At 57.8% G+C, this 22,370-nt stretch overlaps 2 protein-coding genes and 1 long non-coding RNA gene across 4 annotated transcripts in view; 1 reads left to right on the top strand and 2 right to left on the bottom strand.

The window, feature by feature from the left end:
- Positions 1-871: 871 nt before the first annotated feature.
- MAFA (MAF bZIP transcription factor A) lies at positions 872-2,540 on the bottom strand. Its single transcript, XM_072745957.1, has one exon. It carries the CDS (start codon positions 2,263-2,265, stop codon positions 1,150-1,152), a length of 1,116 nt encoding a protein of 371 aa, XP_072602058.1. The 5' UTR covers positions 2,266-2,540; the 3' UTR covers positions 872-1,149.
- Positions 2,541-7,124: 4,584 nt separating this feature from the next.
- Positions 7,125-22,370, bottom strand: part of ZC3H3 (zinc finger CCCH-type containing 3) — an 88,353-nt gene continuing 73,107 nt past the window's right edge. Inside the window, exons 10-12 of one of the 2 annotated variants that reach the window (XM_072745754.1) lie at positions 10,474-10,658; positions 9,532-9,881; positions 7,125-7,554 (exon numbers count right to left, since the gene is read on the bottom strand). In XM_072745754.1, coding sequence (XP_072601855.1) covers positions 7,523-7,554; positions 9,532-9,881; positions 10,474-10,658 — 567 coding nt within the window. In that variant the 3' untranslated portion in view covers positions 7,125-7,522. The remainder of the gene's footprint in view (positions 7,555-9,531; positions 9,882-10,473; positions 10,659-22,370) is intronic. The other variant, XM_072745755.1, reaches the window with a different exon arrangement.
- Positions 10,016-13,244, top strand: LOC140597442 (uncharacterized). Its single transcript, XR_011999259.1, has 2 exons — positions 10,016-10,143; positions 12,129-13,244. It is a non-coding gene; the product is annotated as an uncharacterized lncRNA (long non-coding RNA).

Genomic DNA, 22,370 nt, shown 5'->3' on the forward strand with positions numbered 1-22,370 from the left:
CACCTCGGGCCTTCCCCCAGGCAGCCCCAGAGCGCGGGCAGGGCACAGGCCTGCAGGTGCCACTGGCTGACTGCAGCCTCCACAACGCTGCTCAGTGTCCCCGGGGGGAGGGGGGCCCAGGCAGGTCACTCAGAGCTCAGGCAGGGCCCCCGGTCACCGACCTTTTCTTTCCATTCAGGGAGAAGCAGGGCAAAAACGAAAGCCACAGAGAAACCAACCACGCTCCAGGGACTTCTGGATCTAAACGGATTTATTTTGTGTTTTCTTTCCCCCCTTTCCTCGGCTTCTTAGCAAATGAAAAAATTATCCGACGAAACCCAACAACACAAGAAAAACTTCCAACGACTCCGCGCCTCCCGCTCGGAGCGCTGGGCGGGAGCAGGCCCGGCAGGAGCGCAGGACCCGCCGGAGGCCAGGGGCCTGGCTGTCTTGCAGGGATCCGGCGGCCGGTGGCCACGCTCCCTTCTCCCCACTGGCTTGTCCAAAAAAGCCAGTGGGCTTAAAAAAAAAAAAAAAAAGGTTCCACCAACAAAACAAAACACAATTTAAATTAAAATAAAAACACTTTCATCACTCGCCCCCATGCCAGGAGGTTCAAGCTGAAACCTCCTTTAAAAAAAAATTTTTTTTTTTGTTTTTTGTTTGCTAGAAATCCTGTGCATTACTCCCCCCCCCCTTCCACTTCTCTTGAAGATTAAAATAAGATATATTTCCCCGGGAGTCATAAATACGATCTGGTGCATAGAGAAATAGCAGCAGGGGAGTCCGGGCGGGCCAGCCCCCCGCGGCGCGGCCCTCCCCCCCCCCCCGTGAGCACAGTAGGGCAGCAGGGCTGGGCGCGGTGCCGGCTGGAGGGGACCGGCGGGGCGGGGCGGGGCGGGGCGGGGGCAGGCGGGCGGGCGGGCGAGCGACACATGCTGGGACACGCGGACGTCCGAGGGCTTCCCCCGGGGTTCCGTGTCCTAATCACCGAGCAAAATAAATAGAAATGCTTCGAAAATAAGATCGCTTTAAAAAGGAGTCGTAGAAACGGGCGAGGGAGGGAGGGGAGGCGGCCTGCGCGCGCCCGAGCGGGTTGGCCCCGGCCCCGTCCGACGGCCCAGCCGGGGGCGCGGGGCGCGGGGCGCGGAGTCCGGCGCGGCCGCGCGCTCACAGGAAGAAGTCGGGGGCGCCCTTGGCCCCGCCGGGCCCGGCCTGCGGCTGCGGCTGCGGCTGCGGCGGCGGCGGCGGCGGCTGCGGCGGCGAGGACTCCCGCGGGAAGCCGGCCCCGCCCCGGCCCGCCAGCTTCTCGTATTTCTCCTTGTACAGGTCCCGCTCCTTGGCCAGGCGCCCCACCTCCAGCTTCAGCTGCTCCACCTGGCTCTGGAGCTGGCACTTCTCGCTCTCCAGGATGTGCCGCTGCTGCACGCGCTTGAAGCGGCAGGACTGCGCGTAGCCGCGGTTCTTGAGCGTGCGGCGCTTCTGCTTGAGCCGGATCACCTCCTCCTTGCTGAAGCCGCGCAGCTGCCGGTTCAGCTCGCGCACCGACATGGACACCAGCTGGTCGTCGGAGAAGCGCTCCTCCAGGCGCACGTGCAGCCCCGCGCCGCCGAGGGCCGCGGCCGCGTGGTGGTGGTGGTGCGCGCCGTGGTGGTGGTGGTGGTGGTGGTGGTGCGGGTGCGGGTGCGGGTGCGCCGCGGGGTGCGCGCCGTGCGGGGGGCCGGCGCCCAGCTCGTCCGCGCCAGCGCCGCCCGCGAAGCCCGGGCCCCGGAAGGCCTCGTAGGCCGCGGCGGCCGCCGGGTGGTGCGCGCCGTGGTGCCCCGCGTGCTGGCCGCTGCCGAGGAGCGCGTCCACCGCGTCCTCGGGCGTCAGGTGCAGCGCCTCGGCGTTCAGGTGCGGCGGGTACGCGCCCATCCAGTACAGATCCTCCAGCGCCGGCTTCCCCGCGGCGCCCCCGCCCGGCGGCCCCGCCGCGGCCCCCGCCTGCGCGCCGCCGCCGCCGCCCCCCGCGCCCCCCGCGCCGCCGGAGCCCGAGCCGGAGCCCGAGCCGGAGCCGGAGCCGGTGCCCGGGCTGGGCGCGCAGAAGCTGGGCGAGGAGGGCACGGACGAGCAGGGCGTGCTGAGCGGCGTCGACGACAGCGAGCCCGGCGGCAGGCGGTGGCAGAAGCGCTCGGCCTCGGGCGGCTCCTTCTTCACCTCGAACTTCATCAGGTCGAAGTCGTTGACGTACTCGATGGCCAGCGGGCTGCTCGGCAGCTCGGCGCCCATCGCCAGCTCCGCGGCCATCGCCCGGGGCCGGGGGCGCCCGCCGGGGGGGGAGCCGCGGCCTCTCCCCCCCCTTCGCTCCGCACGGCCGGCGGGGCCCGGTGGGGGCGGCGCCCGGACGCGCGGGGAAAAGTTTCGCGCGGACAACTTGGGGCCGCCGCCGCTCGGGGCGCCCGGCCGCACCCGGGGGGGACGCAGCGGGCCGCGCTCCCCGTCCCCTCGTCGGCCGGCGGGCGGGTGGCGGCGCGGGAGGCGGTGCGGCCGCCGCCGCGGGCTGCTCGGGCTCCCGCGCTCCGCCCGCGTCCAAGCGGCCCCGCCTCCACGGCCGGGCGCCGCGCCGCGCGCTCCCCTTTATAGAGCAGGGCGCTCGGGCCCGCCTCCCTGGGAGGGGCGCGAGCCCCCAGGCCAATCGGAGCCCCGGACCCGCCGCCCTCATTTGCCTATCCCCATGGCAACGCGGAGCCCAGCTGTCAATCTCCTGCGGGAACAGCTGTGGGAAGGGGTGCGGACGCGCCGGCCGCGGCGGGGGCGGGGCCCTCTGGTGGCCGCCGCGGGGCACTGCAGGCGCGGAGGGCGCGGGCCCGAGGGGCGCGGAGGGCGCGCCGCGCGGGGGGCGGGCGGGGGCGGGCGGGGGCGGGCCTGCGGCCTCGGGGCCCGGCGTCCGCGACCGGGAGCGGACGGCGCCCGGTGGCTCGGCCTCCCCGCGGCCCCGCGGGCCGTGACCCCGCAGCCCCGGGAGCGTGGCGCGCCGGGACCTTCCGGCCTGCGGACGCCGGGCCCCGCGGGAGCGGCGAGGGGAGCGCCGCCGCTTATTTTTAGCCTCGCGGCCCGGCGGGCGCAGGAATGTAGTCAACAAAGTTGCTGGCACCTCGGCGGCTCGGCTCACCGCTGGGCGCAGGTGCGGCGGGCGGGCGGCGGCCGGGGCGGGCCGGGGCGGGGCGGGGCGGGAGGGCCCGCGGGGCTTCAGCGCCCTGGCGACCCCCCCCCCCCCCCCCCGGGGTTCCCGTGCTGCCGCCCTGGGGCTGTTACAATCAACAAATTCAATCCTAAGTGTGACCAGTTGTGCGTAGAGAGAAAATTCTGGAAGGAACTGGGCAGGAGGTCACTAGGGTCGCCTGTTTTCATGTTGTTCCAGGCATAGATGCTTACTATTTTACGGTAAGAAAAATTCATACAAATGGGAGGGAAACCCCACTTCCTGCGATGTCATGGGGTGGCCGCGCCCGCTGGGCCCGGAGGGCACCGCTCACCCCTTCCTCCTCGCCCCTACATCCCCCAGGTGCGGGCAGGGCCCTACCCTGGCCCCTCTTGCCCCCCCCCATGGCTCAGCGCCAGAAGCAAGGCCCCCCTGGGCGCAGGCTGGGTGGGTCGTGGGTCTGGCACTTCACGAGTTCAGAGGGAGGCGCACCCTCAGCCACCACCTAGTCAGGCCAAGTGGGGACAGGTGTCCTGCCTCCCAGGCCCTGGGCCTGCTCGCCGTCACACAGACCCATCCACTGGGCACGTAGCATTTCTTCATTTCTGCAGCCATTCATTCATGCACCGCCCTGGGGGACAGGCGGCCTGGGGCCCAGCGGGCCACTGGGTCCCCACTGGCTCCTGCGCTGGCCTTGGGGTTAGACTCGCCAGCAGATTTGCCCTCCACTCTCGGCTGCTCCGGGGCCTCAGGAGGAGGAGCCCCCCAAGGTGCAGCAGCCCCCAGGAGGCCCCCAGCTTCCCGCCTCTGGCTGCCCTCCCTGGGGACTCTCTCTTGGCCAGTCACGGAGGGGCCGGTGGGAAAGGGGCCCGGGGTCCCGCCCGCAGGCTCCGGGGGGCTCACCCCTGCGGCGTGCCACGGCCCGGACAGGGTGGGCTTCTCCAGCCCAGGGAACGTGCTGGACTTCCCGTCCCGGACGCCGGCGCCAAGCATCTCCCTGCAGTGGCCGAGGGACAGCGTGCCGTGCGCCCTGAGCCTCGGTGGCCCCAGAGCAGCCACGGCGGCCGGCCCCAGAGGACACTGCTCCTTCCTATCCCCGCAGCCTTCTGGGGCCTCAGGCCCCCCCCAACAGTGCTCCAGCCAGGGGAGCTCCCCGGGCCATGCCCTGGCTCCCCACTAAATGCACCCCACATCTTGCCTGGGACCTGGCCCGCGCCCGGCGGCTCCTGGGAGGGAGCGGGAGGCCCCAGGGCTCCTGAGCTTCCCGGGCTCCGTGGGGGGCCGCTCGCCCAGGCCTCGAGGGCTCCCTGTAGCCGGGAGGGCCGGGCAGGGGTGAAGCCCGGCTGGTGGCGGCGGTGGGCTCCCGGCAGCGGGGGCTGCTCCCCAGGGTGAGGGGCCCGCAGAGTGGGGGGGCCCTGCAGGGCGAGCTGAGCCGTGGCAGGTCTGCGCGCACCCAGCACCCAGGGGCCGGTGGGGACGCCCCACGGTGACACCCCAGTAAGTGACACAGCGCTATGGAGCGGTGCCCACGTCTCGCGACTTCACCCACGTCGACTAGCTCAGTGCCCAGGGTCCAGGGTCCTGCCGGGCTTGGCGCCCCTCGGGGTCTCGGGGGCAGGCTCCCCAGTGCAGGACACCTGCCCGCTCGGGCTGCCGCCTGGGGTCTGAGGAGCCGGACCCGCTGCCTGGGGGCTGGGGGTCCCCGGAGCTGCCCCCACTGGGCCCCGTGTCGAGGCCTGCGTCTGTGGGGGGCAAAGTCAGCCAGGTCATGGGCCTCCCGGGGCGGGGGGGACCGCCAGGCGGGAGCAGAGCAGGGGAGAGGCCAGAGCGGCGGGAGGGCACCCACCCGCGTCCCAGCCGCCCTGCTGCTCAGCCCCCCAGAGGGCCCCTCTCCACCCCCTCCCCACTTAGGGGCGCCTTTGCCCTTTTTTTTTTTTTAAGATTTTATTTATTTATTCATGAGACACACAGAGAGAGGCAGAGACACAGGCAGAGGGAGAAGCAGGCTCCTTGCAGGAAGCCTGAAGTGGGACTCGATCCGGGGACTCCAGGATCATGCCCTGGGCCGACGGCAGGCCCTAAACCGCTGCCTTCGCCCTTGAAACTGTGCTCCAGGCACCGCCCTGGGAAAGGGCTTCCGCTCCCCAATCAGCTCCCCCGCCCACCCCCCTCACTGCTCCCACTTCAGGCTCCTCACTTCACCCGGAGACTACCGACCCCCCAGCCTTGGGCCTAGACACGACCGGGCTGCGAGCTCACCTCCCATCTCTCCGGCCCAGCGCATCGCCTCCAGCTCGGAGGGTCAGGGTCGGAGCCGGTCCACCCGCCGGCCTGGCGCCCTCAGGGGGCTCCGCATCCGTGTGAGGCCAGTCTCGGGGAGGCCCGTGACCCGGCACGCCAGGGCCACCCCAGGAGGGCCTGGGCCTCGGACGGAGAAGTCGAGAAGTCGGGGTGGCCCTTCCAAGGCCTGGAGGAGCTCATGCTGTGCTCTTGGCAAAGGCCGGAGGCTCTGCCCGGAATCCACGTCACCCCAGTGGCACCCTGGTCAGTCGGGGTGGGCCCAGGTGTGGCAAAGGTGACCAGTACTTCACCCCCGAGGGTCTCTGCTGGCCTGCTCCTGGGCTGGAGAAGCCAGAGTGACCAGTGGGCGTGCTCGGCCCAGGGGCCTGGGCCGCCCCCTCCCTGCGCAGGGGCAGACCCTGACAGTGCCGACCCCGAGGCCTGTGAGGTCCCCCAATGGGTCGCGGGGAGCGTGGGCGAGCTGGGCCCGGGCCCACAACCACTGGCCGGGCACCTCCCGCTTCCCGGAGTGCCAGCCCTCCCCGAGGCCTCCCCGCTGGCCCACGGCAGGTGGGGGGGCTTCCTGCACTGGGCGGGCAGGCTGGGGGGCCGTCCAGCTGCCCCTGGACTGTGGGGAGCCCCCCAGTGCACCCAGCAGCCCGCTCCATAGCCCGGGGTGTGTGTGTTCACCCTGAAGGGCAGGGCAGGGAGGCCGCACGGGGGTAGGGCCTGGGGGGGCCACAGCTCACAGCAGGCTGCCCAGCAGGGGTGTCTGTCCGTCTGTCCATCTGTCCAGGCGGACGTCTTGTTCTCGGCTGGCCATCTGCGGCCACGGACGCTGGCCGGGCTCCTTGCGATGAACCCATCACCTCTGGGGCTGGCACAGTGATGCCACCCCTCCGGGACCTGGACTGGCGGGGAGCAGGATCCCCCCCACTCCCCATCCTCGTCGTGGCCTCCGGGGGTGTGGCCGGGGCCGAGGAGGGATCGGCTTTGGCCAAGGGGCAAGAGGACGTGGTGCGGGCAGTGGCCGGGGCTGCACCCCCTGGCCTGCAAGGGACAGGCGGAGGAGGGGCGATAGGGCAGTGGACCCAACTCCAGCAGCAGCGGGCCCACGATCGGGCGTGCAGTGGCACAGAACACCCGGAATGGCCGTGTGCCCCCCCAGGCCTTGGCCCTGGCCTCTCAGGATCTGTCCGGGGCCCCTGAGCGGTGCAGATGCTCCGGCGTGGGGGGTGTGCGCATAGACAAGCTGGCCCCACCCGCCCTCCGTCCCCGTCCTTGGCTCAGCCACCGTCCCGAGACACCCAGAGGAGGGGCTGGGTCAGGAACCTTAGCCTGGGGGACCCTGGCCCAGTCCGTTGCATCCGACACGTCCCCTGGACCATCTCCTGGGCCTCTCACCAAAGTCACGTGGGCTTGGCCACGGGGGAACAGGCTGTGCCCAACCCTCTGAGCGCTTCAGGCAGCGGGGAGGACGGCCGACGATCCTGCCCGGGGCCCTTGTGGCCGCCAAGGGCCTGTGGCCAGCTCTTCCTCCTCCACGAGGCACCCCTCAAAACCCAGGCCTCCAGGTCCCCTCGTGGGGGGGGGCGCCTCTGGGGTCTGTGGGCAAGTGTGTCCGTCCAGGCGGGTGCGCAGCAGGGCCGGGTGGCGGCGCGACAGCAGTCAGAAGAGCCAGGCAGACACAGGACAGAACCTTTATTGCTGAACATAAAACACCCACCAGGGAGCCTGGCAGGAGTCCTGGGGGAAGGTGGGGTACGTTGCACGGCTGCTGCTGCACCCACAGTGGGCGCAGGCCTGGCGGGAGGCTGGGGTGTGTGGAGGGTGTGGGGCTGAGGACCCGGCGTGGGCGGTGGGCGAGGGGCTGGCTGGGCAGAGCGGGCCCACGGAGACGGCGAGCCCGGGGCCCGCACTGGTCACGGAAGGCTGAGAGCCAGGCGGGCAGAGCAACGACCCCGGGGCCCCAGCGGGGGGACTCGGTGGCAGGCGGCCCCTCCTCTGGGGCAGTGGCAGGCGGAGCCTCCTTGTCTCCAGGAACGAGGGGCTGAGGTAGGCACAGGCTGGCCCCCTGGGCCCTCACAGACGGGGCTTGATGTGCAGAGTTTTCCCTGTTCCGAGAAGGGCAAAGGTCAGGTGCTGGGAACCCCCCAGCCGGGGAGGAACACCCCCCACTGCCAAAGCTTCTGGGTCAGGCCCAGGCCTGCAGGGGGCGGGGGGGGGGGTGGCTTCATCGGCAGCCCTCCGGCCCCCTGCCTGCCCGTCCCCATCCCGCAGGTCCCGCGGTCCAGCAGCGCAGGTCCAGCAGCGCAGGCCGGTCACACGCGGAGCCGCAACAGCCTGTGCGGGGCTTAAATACCAGGTGCTGGCCCCGCGCAGGCCCGACACGGCGCACGCTCACACCTGCGGCAAGGCTGCCAGACGCACACCTGGCGGCTGCACTGTGCCTTCAACCTCAGGAGCCAGGGCATGCGAGCAGCTGCTGGGCAGGGGTGGGAGGGACCTGGTGCCTGTACGGAGTGATAGGGCCTGGGGGTAGGAGGGGCAGGAGGTGCTGGGGCAGGACAGGCAGGGGCAGAAGGGGCAGGGACAGGAGGGGGGCTTGGGCGGCAGGAGGGGCTGGGGGCGAGGGGGCAGAAGAGGGTTTTGGGGGCAGGAGGGGCTGGGGGCGAGGGGGCAGAAGAGGGTTTTGGGGGCAGGAGGGGCTGGGGCAGGAGAACAGGGGGCAGGAGGGCAGGAGAGGCCGGGGGCGAGGGGGCAGGAGAGGATTTTGGGGGCAGGAGGAGCTGGGGCAGGAGAACAGGGGGCAGGAGGGCAGGAGGGGCTGGGGGCGAGGGGGCAGGAGAGGGTTTTGGGGGGCAGGAGGGGCAAGGAGGGCTTCCCATGGCAAAGCAGGGGGCCTGAGGACAGATGTCCAGTCCAAGGGGGGCTCCCACCCGGGGGCCCCACGCACGCTGGGACTCAAAGCCTCTCCTGTGCTTTGAATACTCAGGCCGCCTCTCTGGCCGGCTCCCCACTGACCACGGATGCCTCCACGTGGCTGCCCACGGCATGGCACCATCCACGTGTCCCTGAGAGCCCGCCTCTCCCCTGGGACCCCAGGACAGGACGAGGACTCCCGTCATCTGCTCGGCCAGGCCAGAGCTCAGAGCCAGGCCCAGCCGGGGCTCCAGGCCTCCTGCCCCAGAGCCCTCCCAGGCCCCCCTCCGCCTGCCCCTCCGGCTCCGGGCCCTGGCCGGTCGGGGGAGGCCCGAGCAGGAAATGAAGGCTGGGGGGGGGCCTCTGAAGCCCCCGGGGCCCTGCCCACCCTGCCGGCCTCCAGTGACTCTGGGGTTGGCTGCCTGGGGGGCACCTGCTCCCCGCACCCCGGGAGGCCCGCCCCGACGGAGGGGGCTGCTGCCCTAGTCCCGGCGGCAGGTGGAGGCCTGGCTGCAGCTCTGCGCCCCGCAGTGGGGGCCGCACGCGGGCGCCGGCCCAGCCCCTCGGAGGCAGGCGTTTGAGCGTGCTCAGCGGAGCCGTTAGAGAAGGCTGCGGCAAGCATCTTCCATTAACGTTACGACCGTGAAATATGACAATAAAATGATAGCCGTATGGTCGCAAATTTGCAGCCCGCCGAGCTGCGTGGGGTTTATCGTCACTCAAACGCGCGGAGAGCTGTAAAATGTTTACAGAAAGGGTCGTTTGCAGCCATAAAATCCTCTTTTCTCTCCTAAACAAGGCTGAGTGGAGCCATTTACCAAGCCCCAAATGTTCATCGGGGGAGAGGGAACATCTGTTCTCTCCAGGAGCGCGCGGTGATCTTCCAGAACAAATTAACAGAAATGGGTGCTTTCTAATTAAATCAGCCCTCGGCTGGGGTGGTCTGCGCGCGGCCGCGGCTGCGCTCGCACGTCGGCCAGCTCTGCCCCGGCGGCCCGGAGGTGCGCACCTGCCAATGGGGGACGTGGCCAGCGGCGCCCAGCCTGTGCCGGCCGCTCACACACCATCCAGGCCCCACCTGCGAATTCTGACCCGGGGGGTCTGAGTTGGGCACTGAAAGAAGAGCTCTTGGCTGTGCCACGCCAGGCCCCCGGGGCCACGCTGCCTACCTGAGTCCCTGGCTGGGGGGCTCCTGGGGGTCCGGGCCCTGGGCTGGCCTCCTGGGCTCGGCGAGGACTGCAGGGAGATGAAGGAGGGCAGCTTGGAGAGGCTGCCGGAGCCCGTCGCCGGCGAGGCAGCCTCCTCCTGGAGAGACAGCTCCTCCTGGTCCAAGGACAGGGACGGGGTGGAGGGGGAGGGGGAGGAGGGGGAGGAAGAGGAGAGGGGGGAGGAGGGGGAGGGGGAAGAGGGAGGTGGCTTTGATGACAGGGGGGAGCCCGAGGCTGCAGCTAACACCCGAGGGGAGGAGGGAGGGGAGCTGGGCGTCTGTCTGGTGGGGCGCTGGGCAGCCGAGGACTTCCTGCAGGAAAGGAAGGGGGCAGAAGTGTGAGGGTGGGCAGCTGCTCAGCAGGGCTGGGGTCCAGAGGGCGCTGGCGACCAGCTGCGCGGCACCTGTCCCAGCAGCCACGGGGCACCGCCATCCGGCTCTGAGGCCAGCCCTTGACCCCAGAGGACAGGCTGGTGACGACACGCAGCCTCTGGCCCAAAGCAGCGGGGGCGAGCCCGGCCAGGGAACCCCGCTCCTCCCTGACCCTGCTCTCAGCACCGCACTCACAGGACCGGTGAGCACACCGTGGGGCCCCAGCCACGAGCATCACCCAGGAGCCTCCCTCTGCTGGGGAGTGGGAGGGGGTAGCTGTGGAGCCCCACCTGCTTCCACAGAGGCTGGTCTGGGCTGGGTTCGTCCTCAGCTCTGTCCAGCCTGGGGACGTGCGGTGGGCACCTCTGGGGCTCACTTGAGCCTCAACTCTGAACTGAGGTTTCTTTTGGGGTCTAAAGCCTTAAGAGCTGGGAAGGGGCAAGGGGCTCCCCGCAAGGAGCCGAGAGCAGGGAGGGGCTGCTTCCAGACCATTCCCGGAGCTTACCCACGCGGCACCAACTGTCCCCGTCACCTGGGTCCATGGCTGGAGGAGGCCTTGTTCCTGGGAGGCGCACTGCCCGGCTCCGAGGCTGGGGCTGAGGCTGCCCGCCGGCCAAGGCGCTTCTGGTTGCGGTGGAGCAGCTGGCACTGGGCGCCCCGGGGGCAGGTGCCCCTGCGAGAGAAGTCAGGGCACAGCAGCGTGTGCTTCTTCTTGCACTGTGGGAGGGAAGAGGGTCAGCAGGGTGAGCCCAGAGCGGCCTGCGCCCCCTCCTATCCACACCCCCTGAACAATCAGCACGGTGAGGGTACCACCCTGGTGGTGCCAGCACTGTCTGGTGGGCCCTGGGTCTGGACTGAAGACAGGGACCAGGCTGGCCTAGGGGTCTCGCTCAGCTGCCATGAGGATTCCTGACTGCAGCCCACCCATCCTAGCAGAAGACGGGGACAGAGGCTCAGTGCCTGGGGGACCTCACTGCATGGGGTTTAGGCTTCAAGCCCAGGGGTGCCCAGGTCGGCTGAGGCCAGCAGCACACCCGATCCACCACACCTGTCATGGTGGCTAATTATACCCAGTGTGGGGCGCGCCATCCAGCAGGTGCCTGGTGCAACACGAGGCCTCAGCTCTGCCCACCAGGCCCACAGGGAACCACGGAGCTCTGCCCACGGCCTGCCTTTCCTTGGCCCACCTGCTTCCGGGGGTGGGAGCTTGAGGGAGTGATAGGCCGCTTTACAGGCCTGCCATGCACCCACATCCTGCCTGAGGCCCTTCCAGGGGAGGGGTCGTCGGATCTCCACCAGCCCCTCGTGCTAGACCAGGCGACGGGAGGCACAGTCCCAGACAAGAACCCCTGCAGAGTGCCCACCAATCCTACCCAGAGCTCAGTTTAAAACCAGCCTGGGTGCTGCAGCGCTCACACCCAATACTGGGGCTGTGCACCAGCTGAACCACTTCCCACCAAGCCCCGAAACCTCCCTCCTGGGAACTTGTCCCCAGAGTCCCAATCTTGGTCCTGTTCCCGGCACCCAGGACAAAGAGCCTGGCTGAGGACCCCACGGAGTATGTGCCCGTTCTTGGAGCAGAAATCTGGGCACTGGCCCCATTTGTGGCCTTACACCTACCCCCCTCGCTGTCACCAGGAGGCTAGAAGCTCCTCACACTGGTGCTTGGGGGCTGGTGTGGAAACGGCAGGGCCAACTGGGCAGGCAGCAGGACCCCTGAACACCCACTGCACACCCACACCAGACCCACCCCTGCCCCCGAGAGAAGGCTAATGCTTGCTCACGTGCTCATTTGCCTGTGCCCTCCAAACGGGGTTGAAGCCTTGTGGGGCCCACCCACGGAGGTACTGAGGCACCGTGGCAAGCGTGGGCCGCGGGCCCAGTGAGTGGGGTACTGCTGGGGAAGGAGGGCAGTTTGCGTGGGTGGAGAGGGCCTGGCACTGGACAAGAGGAGACCCGCTGCCAGCAGGATCCTCCAACAGCCAGGTCCCCGGATGCCAAGCACATGCTGAGAGATGGAGGCGGGTGCCTGGACCTGTGCTGTTGGGGGCCAAGGCGGGAGCACAGGTTCAGTGAAGATGGGAGAGTGTGAAAGGCCACGGTGAGGTTTCCTCCCCGACTGCATGTTGAAACGTGAGACAGAGTAACTAAAATTCATTTCATCTGTTCTGTTTTTGCTCTTTTAAGGTGGCTACTAGAACACTTGAAATCTCACGCGGGGTTCGCGTCTGGCAGGCCTTCCTACTGGACGGTGCTGCTCTGAACTAGAACAGCCAACATCTGGGGTCGGATGTAAAGAAGGACCTCGAATCATCCAGGAGCTGACGAGGCAGCACAGTGATGGCCCACGGCTGCTCAGAAGCACACGGGACACAAACAGAGTCTCCCAATTCCAAAGGCCTGTCATCTTCACGTAGACCCGACCCGCTAAGGAAAGGGCAAAGCCAAACCCACAAAGAAAAGCCCCAGGAAACCCCTGAAAGGCCCAGAAATTAAGAAAGATACTACTAATTGCCGGGTCAAATAGGAAACAATGGTGAGAAGTGCTGGGGCTCAGTTAGCTGGGGGCGGCGGGGGCACGCTGCATTTGGGGGGAGCAGCAGGATGACCCACGCTCAGCACTCAGCAGAGGGAAGGAAATACAAGGTAAGAACAGAAATAAAATGAAGTAACAAAAGAACAGCAAAAACCAAGAGGGCAAGTCGGTTCGTGGAAGAGATTAATAACTTTGTCCAATACGATGAATCAGAGAGAAGAGGGACACAGCAGCATTAGGACAGATGTGCCCTGACGGTCCATGCCGCAGAGAAACGGCCCCAGCGCGACATCACCAACAAACTTTATGCCTGTGAACCTGAAAACACGGATGGAACTGACAAGTTCCAGAAACCCTGTCAGGAGAGAAACAGAACCCGAGTGAATGTTCCCAGGACCACAAGTGAACGGGAGTCAGAGTGAGCGCAGCCCAGGGTCTTACTGCGGGTTCTCCCAGAGGTCCAAGGAGCCCACCGTGCGGGAACCGGTGCACGGCCCGGGGCAGAGTGGGCGCTCCTCAAGCCCGTTCGCAGGCTGGAGCAACCCTGAGGGCAGCACCCGAGCAGGTGAGATCACTGAGCAGCACTCGGCCGTCCTCACGCGTGCCTGGGGATTCGGGCGTAGAGTCCCGCAGGACTAGGCTGGCTTTACCTCAGGAGTGGGGAGGGTCAACGAGCAGAAATCGGCTCATTGACAGGCCACACGGTGGAATGTATAATCACGTCATTAGATACGAAAAGTGTTTAATAAATTCAGCACTAATTCAAAGTTTAGCAGATTACTGATTGAACTACCTTAGTTTAAGATAAAGGGTTTATTTAAAAAAAAAAAGATTTATTTATTTTAGAGAGAGTACACTGGGGGAGGGACAGAGGGAGAGGGAGACAGAGGGTCTCAAGCAGACACCCCCTCCCCAGCACAGAGCCTGATGCAGGGCTCGATCCATGACCCCGAGATCATGACCTGAGCCCACATCAAGAGTTGGACACTCAACCCACTGAGCCACCCAGGTGCCCCAGTATAAAGGTTTCTTAAAAGAACCTTCCAGAAAGCATCATTCGCCCCGGGGGAAAGGCAAGAAGCCCACAACCATCACTAGTTAGCGCCGAGGCAGCAAAGAGAAAGAAAACACATCTGTGTTCCAAGGAGGGCAAGTGGCCCTTATCTGCAAAATACCCGTTTATGTAGGAAGTCCGAGAGTCGGAGAGTCTGGGTTCACTGTCACCATCACTGATACAGTTTAGCTGGGCTCCTGGAGACAACGTCAGTATAAAGAACTGCATGTCTACCAATGAACAGTGAAAAAATACAATCTGAAAATATGTTATTTATAATAATAATAAAAACGACAGCAACAAGTCTCACAAAGACAAAGCACTTCACTGAGCGGCGTCGAGAAGTGGCCTGTGTGACCGGAGCCAGATGCCTGCTCCTGGGCAGGAAGACGGGACCAAGTCTCGCCAAACAGAGACACTATTTAGGACAATTTTAATCAAATTTCCAACTTTTTTTGTTTTACTTACACTAGATCTACAATAGAGCTCTGGAAGGCGAGGGAGCAGGGGCGGTGACAGCGGCGGTGAGAAGGATGAGGGGAGGGAACACTAGCCCGGCTCCAGGTACACAGGGGGAGCCCAGGGCCCCGCCTCAGGGGAGCCGCTTGCAGCCCTGCGGGACCCGGGCTTTCCGCTGCGAGGCACCCTGACCTCACACCAGACACCTGGAACAAAGGAGACAGGCCCACGGGGCCTCTGGAAGGTGGCGAGAGTTTGCCTACAAGACACAAGGGTGCCCGCTGTAAGCAAAGACCAGTAAAACCATTTCCATTATAATCAAAAACTTCTGTTCTGGGATCCCTGGGTGGCGCAGCGGTTTGGCGCCTGCCTTCGGCCCAGGGCGCGATCCTGGAGACCCGGGATTGAATCCCACGTCGGGCTCCCGGTGCATGGAGCCTGCTTCTCCCTCCGCCTGTGTCTCTGCCTCTCTCTATCTCTCTGTGTGACTATCATAAATAAATAAAAAAAAAAAAGAACTTCTGTTCTTCAAAATAAACCATGAAGAAGATATTTGCCACTTCTAGAACTGACAAAAGGCTAATGTCCAGAATATCTGATGTATTTTTCTGTTCATACTTATATTTCATACTTTATAAATTTCCTGTGAATCAGCAAAAGAAAACCAATCCAGTGGAAAACTGCTCCCACCTGCACCTAAGAAGACCAACAGAACCCCAAGTGTTTTTCAGAAGGAAAGGTCCAAAAGGTTTAAACACAGGGAACGCGTTTGGCCTCCCTGAGCCCTGAGTCCAGTAAAGGCAAATTAAAAAATACAGTGAAGTAACTTCTTGTCCTGCAACTGTTCAAAGAGGAAAAAGGATGTTGAAAGTCACCACCAAGTGCTGTCAAGAAAACCAGTCCACAAGTGTGAACAGGCATAAGCCACCTGGAAACCGTCTCCAGAGTGCGCCACGGCCGACGGCCTCCCTCCAGACCCGTGGCCTGCGCCTTGCTGAAGACACACGCTAAAGCCCTGATCCCCACAGGCCACCCGTGGAGCCTGTGGCACAGACGGTTCCCCAAGATGCCAGCCTGCCCCCCATGAAGCACCTCCCAGAGGGGGTAGGCCAGGCCCAACCGCGATGCCCACCTGTGCTTGCCCCCAGAGCCACCGGGGCTCCCAGGGCCCTTTCCCACTGGCGGCCTGCTCCAGGCCAGGCACTCTGTGTCTCCACAGCGCTCTCTCCCTTGGTCAAAATTTTCCATCTAGCTCATCTACAGTAGCCTCCAATGCAGGTGCCATGCCGCCTGTCCCTTCTGGGGGCCGGGTCCCACTTCTATTGCCAGCAACACAAGTGGGGTGGTTCACCAAGGTCCCCAGTGACTCACCAGCTGCCTCCCCACCCTTCCGCACCAAAGCTATCCCTTGCGCACCTTGGAGATGGTCCCGGATCCCCTCTCTCTCTGTACCTCCTGACTATGCCCAACCACTCTCCCTCTGAACATCCCCGGAGCCACCCATCCTTGTCCCTTCCTGCAGTCACTTGGGTCAAGGCCTCACAGTCACTCATTCCAAAATGCTAATAACCATATCCAATGGCTACCCCAGAACAGAAAACAGAAATTAGTGGGAAACTGGACAGAGTGCAGACAGAGCCTGGAGTCAGGCTGGCAGGAATGCGCCATGCTACTCTCCCTCTTTTCAGTAAATCCACAATTATTACAAACAATAAGTTTATCAAACACAGGAAATGACGAGGATTCTCTGTGCTGGGCCCTAAATAGTGAATAAGCACCCAGAGGAGGCAGCAGAAGCAGGTAGCTGGGGGCACTGGGTACTACACAAGTGACAACCACAGGAAGGTTCTCTAAGAGACCTAGGGACCAAGGTAGAAGTGGGTCCCCGGGACTTCCTTCTGCTTTATCATTCCTGACTTGGGGCTGAGGAAGCAACCTGGATATGTCAACAGGTGCAGATAGGGGGTAGTCCAGCCAGCAAGAAGCCTCAAAACACTGTGACCCCACCCTACTCAGGCTAGCAAAGACTGGGTGGGGAGACCTGGCCCCTAGCATCCCTCCCTGCCTTGCTAGGGTGGTGCCACAGTAGGTCCTGAAGAAGCAGGAATGCGGGGCCCCTTCCCCTTCCAATCAGGGACTACCACCCACCCAAGAGGACTAGGGAAGCCATTCCTCAGGTGTCAGTGGAGGCCAAGTGGGAGACCTGGATGTGGACCTCCACCTGGCAAGGATGAGACACTCATGGTATCACAGAAAACCAGCTGAAAAAGATGGTTTAAATAAGATCCAGACCCTCAAACACAACAGTCAAAATGTCCAGGTTTCAATAAAAAATTACTCATCATACTAGAAAAAGGTAAGACCTTGGGCAGCCCCGGTGGCACAGCGGTTTGGTGCCACCTGCAGCCTGGGGTGTGATCCTGGAGACCTGGGATCGAGTCCCACATCGGGCTCCCTGCATGGAGCCTGCTTCTCCCTCTGTCTGTGTCTCTGCCTCTCTCTGTGTCTATGAATAAATAAATAAAATCTTTAAAAGAAAAAAAGAAAAAAAAGAAAAGAAAAAGGTAAGACCTCAAACCGAATGGAATTCCAGATAATCAGTGCACGAGGCAACAGAGGTGTTGGGAGTTTTTTGACAATGATTTTAAAGGAATACCATAAATGTGTTTATTTTATTTTTAAGTAATTTCTACACCCAAAGCAGGGCTCGAACTCACAACCTTGAAATCAGGAGTTGCACACTCCACTGACCAAGCTCCCCCATAAATGTGGTTTTTTTTTTCTTCCATAAATGTGTTTTAACAAGCAATTAAAAACATGTTGGAAACAATGAAAACATAGAAAGTCTCAACTAAGAAAAAAAAACATAAGATAGAACCAAATGGAAATTTTAGAACTGAAAAGTACAATAACTGAAAACAAAACAAAACAGAAAACCACCTCAGTGTATGGGCTCAACAGCAGAAGGGAGGTACAGAGGAAAGATTCTGTGAGCGGGAAGACAGAATGACAGAATTAACCAATCTGAGTGACTTTCAAACATGGAGAGTGTCTCAAGGGCCTGTGGAAATGTCCCATCCATGCATCAGAGCTGTAGAAGGAGAGAAGAAAGAGTACAAAAGTAATGGCTGAAAATGTCCCAAACTTGGCAAAAAAACATAACCCTACAGATTCAAGAAGTTGAGTAAACCCCAAACAGTAAAAAAGCAAAGAAATTCCCCCCAAAATGCACCATAGTCAAACTTGTAAAAGCTACAAAGAATCCTCCAAACAGCCAGAGAGAAATGACACTACCTGTGGGGGGGCAAAGTTCAAATGGCAGTGGATCTCTCCTTAAGCACTGTTGGGGCCAGTGCTCAAAGGGAAGACCTATCAGCTCAGAAACCCACAGTCAGTAAAAAATATCCTTCAAGAATGTGGGGAAATCCAGACATGAAGGAAAACCGAGAGAATTGGTCACGAGCAGACCTGCTCTAGAAATGGCTACAGTAGGTTCTATAGACAGTAAGGAAACAATAAAAGACAAAGCTCTGGAACAACAGAAAGGCCGACTGAGATACATGGGCAAATGTGCCAGATGTTTCTTGAGTCTCCTAAACTATGTTTGATTATTGAAGCAAAAATGGTCAGGGTCTGTTGTGGTTCTAAATGTCTGTGGAAGAGATATGTAAGGCAGTTACAGATGGGTAAGGCGTAAAGAGACAGAAAGGAAGCTGAGGTTTCACGCTTCACCTGTACTGGAAAATAATAACACCAGGGGTAAGCTATAGTTATACAACAGAATGCTTAGTACAACCACTAGAAAAGCTATACAGAAATATATACACACTCAAAAGTGCTAACAGATAAATCAAAATTCTAAAATTGTTCAAGTAACCCCTAAGAAGACAGAAGTGAAAAACATCAAGAACAAAAACCAGACACTAATCAGAAGTCAAATTGCAGATGTAAGCCCTAACATAGCAATAATTACATTAAGTGTAAATGGCCTAAATATACCAAATAAAAGATGGAGACTGGCAAGGTAAATTTTAAAACATGACCCAAATATCTGCTGTCTACAAGAAAGGTACTTCAAATATAATGCAACAGGTAAGTTGAAAGCAAAGGTATGGAAGTAAGTTATATCGTACAAATGCTGATCAAAAGATAGCAGGAATGGCCATATTAATACCACATAAAGCAGACTTAGAAGGGAAAAAATTACAGACAGGGAGGCACACTTTATAATGATAAAAAGATCAATATCTATCAAAGACAGAGCAATCTGAAATTTACATGTGCAAGATAAGAGAGCTATGAAATACATGAAGTAAAAGCTGAGAGATATGGAGAAAGAAACAAATCCAAAATTACAGGTGGTGACTTCAACTCCCCTCTCACAACAACTGACTGAACAACTAAATAACTAAATAGAAAATCAGCAAGGACAGAGAAGAACTAAAAAAAAAAGAAAAAAAAGAAAAAAAAGCCCTTACCCAGCAAAACCTAATCAACATTTATAAAACATTGCACTGTACGCAACAAGAGTGGAGTGTATATTTTCAAGTGCACATAGAACATATACCAAGCATATCCTGGCCCATAAAATAAAGCCCAAAAAACTTAAAATAATTAAAATCATACAGGGTATATTCTTTACCATCATAGACTCAAACTTGAAATCACTCACAGAAAGATAACAGGAAAATATCCAAACACTTGGAAATCAAACAATAATATGTGAATCAAAAAGAAAGTCTCAAAGGGAGGCAAGGAGAGACAATGAACAAAAAACAACCAAAACTAACTGAAAACACATCTCAAAATTTATAGGACCCAGCTAACTAAATTCATACATAAAAGGAAAAAAAATTATTTTATTTTATTTTATTTTTTTAGGAAAAAAATTTTAAAAGATATTATTTATTTATTCATAAGAGACACAGAGAGAGAAGCAGAGACACAGGCAGAGGGAGAAGCAGGCTCCATGCAGGGAGCCTGATGCGGGACTCGATCCCAGGACTGCAGGATCACGCACTGGGCTGAAGGCAGATGCTCAACCACTGAGCCACCCAGGTGTCCCAAGAGGAAAAATTTTAAATCAATATTCTAAACTCCTACCTCAAAACCCTAGGGGGGAAAAAAGAGCAAAGTAAACCCAAAGCAATAGTAAGAAACAGAAATGAGGGATCCCTGGGTGGCGCAGCGGTTTGGCGCCCGCCTTTGGCCCAGGGCGCGATCCTGGAGACCCGGGATCGAATCCCTCATCGGGCTCCCGGTGCATGGAGCCTGCTTCTCCCTCTGCCTATGTCTCTGCCTCTCTCTCTCTCTGTGACTATCATAAATAAATAAAAGTTAAAAAAAATTATAAAAAAAAAAAAAAGAAACAGAAATGATACAAGCAGAAATCAAGAAAACCAAAAAGAAAAAAAAAACAATAAGAGAAAAATCAATGAAACAAAGAGCTGGCCCTTTAAAAAGATCAATTAATATTGACAAACCTCTAGCAAAACAAAGAAAAAAAGATAAAAGTCACAAATTTCCAATATCAGGAACAAAACAGAGATCACTACAGACATCAGAAGGATAATTAGGGCAAACTTCAAACAATTCTACAAAAATAATTTTAACAACTTAGATGAGATGGACAAATTCCTCGAGATACACAGTCTACCAAAACTGACTCAAGAAGAAAGAGAAACTCCGACTAGCTCTCTATATAGTAAGGAGACTGAATCAGTAATCAGGAACCTCCCAATAGGGCAGCCCTGGTGGCGCAGCGGTTTAGGGCTGCCTGCAGCCCGGGGTGTGATCCTGGAGACCCGGGATTGAGTCCCACATCAGGTTCCCTGCATGGGGCCTGCTTCTCCCTCTACCTGTGTCTCTGCCTCTCACTCTTTATGTCTCTATGAATAAATAAATAAATAAAATATTAATTAAAAAAAAAGAAACCTCTCAATAAAGAGAATCCCAAGATCAGAGGGCTTCACTGGTGAATTCTACTGAATGTGTAAAGAAGAATGAACACCTATTCTTCTCAATTCTTCCAAAAAACTGAAGAGTAAGGAATCCTTCCTAACTCTAAATGGCCAAACTGTGAGGCTAGCCCTATCCTGATACCAAAACCAGACAAAGATACTAAAAGAAAGGAACTATAGATCAATATTCCTCATAAATATAGATGCAAAAATCATCAACAGAATACTAGAAACTGAAATCAGCAGTGGGATTTATTCTTAGAATGCAAAGATAGTCAACATATAAAAATCACCCAACATAACTGTTATTCAAGGTGGTCCACGTGACTGATTGGCCACATTAACAGAATGAGGGAAGAAGAAAACTGTGTGATCTCAACTGATCCAAAAACATTTTTTTTTTGATTCAAAAACATTTGACAAGATTCAACACCTTTTATGATAAAGACACCAAATAAACTAGGAATAGAAAGGAACATCCTCAACAAGATAAAAATCATATGTGAAAAGCCAACAGCTAACATCACACTCAATGGTGAAAGACTGAAAGCTTTTCCTCTAAGATAAAGAACCAGACAAGGATGCCCCCCTTTGCCACTTTTATTCAACATAGTACTAGAAATTTTAACGAGAACAATTAGGCTAAGTAAATATTAAAAATATATTTAAAATCTAAATTTAAAAGGAAGAAAATTATTTCTGTTAGCAGGTGACATGATCTTATATAGAGAAAACCCTAAAGAAGCCACAAAAAATTGTCAGAGCTGATATGCAGTCAGTAAAATTCCAATTATAAAAACAACACACACACATAAAATCAACTTATTACTACATACTTGCAACAAACAATCTAAAAAGGGAAATAAAGTTCCATTTACAATAACATAAAAAAATAGAAGACATTTACAGGAATAAATTTAACCAAGGAGGCAGAAGACTTAGACAGTAAAAAATATAACACATTGCCGAAATAAAAAAATGAAGGTCTAAATACATAGAAAGACATCCCATGTTCATGGACTGAAAGACTTCCTTTTATCACCCAGAGTGATCTACAGATTCAATGCAATCCCTACCAAAATTCCAAAGGCCTTTATTTATTTTTTATTTTTTAAAAGATTTCATTTACCCATTCACGAGAGACACAGAAAGGCAGAGACATAGGGAGAAGCTGGCTCCCTGCAGGGAACCCGATGCAGAACTCGATCCCAGGACCCCAGGATCACGACCCAAGCCAAAGGCAGACACTCAACCACTGAGCCACCCAGGCATCCCTAAAAACTTTTTTTAAAAAAGAAAGAAAAGAAAGAAAAGAAAAGAAAAAAAAGAAAAGAAAAAGTCCATCCTAAAAATTCATATGGAATCTCAAATGACTCTGAAAAGTCAAAATAATATTGGAAAAGAAGAAAAAAATTGAGGGATTTACATTTCCTGGTTTCAAAACTTATTATAAAGCTATTGTAATCAAAATACTTGCTTAAGGATAGACATAGAGACCCACGGAACAGAACACAGCACCTGGAAACCAACCACCATATTTATGGTGAACGGACTTTTTTTTTTTTTTTTAAGATTTTATTTATTTATTCATGAGAGACACAGAGAGATAGGCAGAGACACAGGCAGAGGGAGAAGCAGGCTCCATGCTGGGAGCCCGATGCGGGACTCGATCCCAGATCCCGGGAACATGCCCTGAGCCAAAGGCAGATGCTCAACCACTAAGCCACCCAGGTGTCTGTGAATGGACTTTCAACAAAAGTGCCATGACCATTAGGTGGGGGAAGCACAGCCTTTTCAGCAAATGGTGCTGGGCAAACTGCCCACACACAGGAGACTGATGCTGGGCCCTCATCTCATACCATGTACGAAAATGGACTTCCAAAATGGACCGAAAACCTAAACTTGAGAACTGAAAACTATTCAACTCTTATGAAAAACATAGGGAAAAGCTTTGCTGACATTGGGTTTGACAAGTATTTCTTGGATATAAAACCCAAAGCACATGCAATAAAAAAAAGAAGAGATCAGGATGCCTGGTGGCTCAGCAGTTGAGCATCTGACTTTAGCTCAGGGTGTGATCCTGGAGACCCGGGATCGAGTCCCACGTCGGGCTCCCCGCAGGGAGCCTGCTTCTCCCTCCACCTGTGTCTCTGCCTCTCTCTCTGTGTCTCTCGTGAATAAATAAAATCTTAAAAAAAAAAGAAAGGATAAATTTTACTTAATCAATGAAAAACTCTATGTTTTTTTCTCTGCCAAGAGAGTGAAAAGACAGAATGGGAGGAAAGAGTCATACATCCTGTCCTGATAAGGGTTTACTTTCCAGATCATATAAAAAAGTCTTAACAACAAAACACCCCCAAATAACCCCATTCAAAAATTGGCAAAACAGGTGGACAGACATTTCTGCAAAGAAGATGTAC

The sequence above is a fragment of the Vulpes vulpes genome, unplaced genomic scaffold, assembly GCF_048418805.1.
Source record: "Vulpes vulpes isolate BD-2025 unplaced genomic scaffold, VulVul3 u000000671, whole genome shotgun sequence".
In the NCBI taxonomy this organism is placed as follows: domain Eukaryota; kingdom Metazoa; phylum Chordata; class Mammalia; order Carnivora; family Canidae; genus Vulpes; species Vulpes vulpes.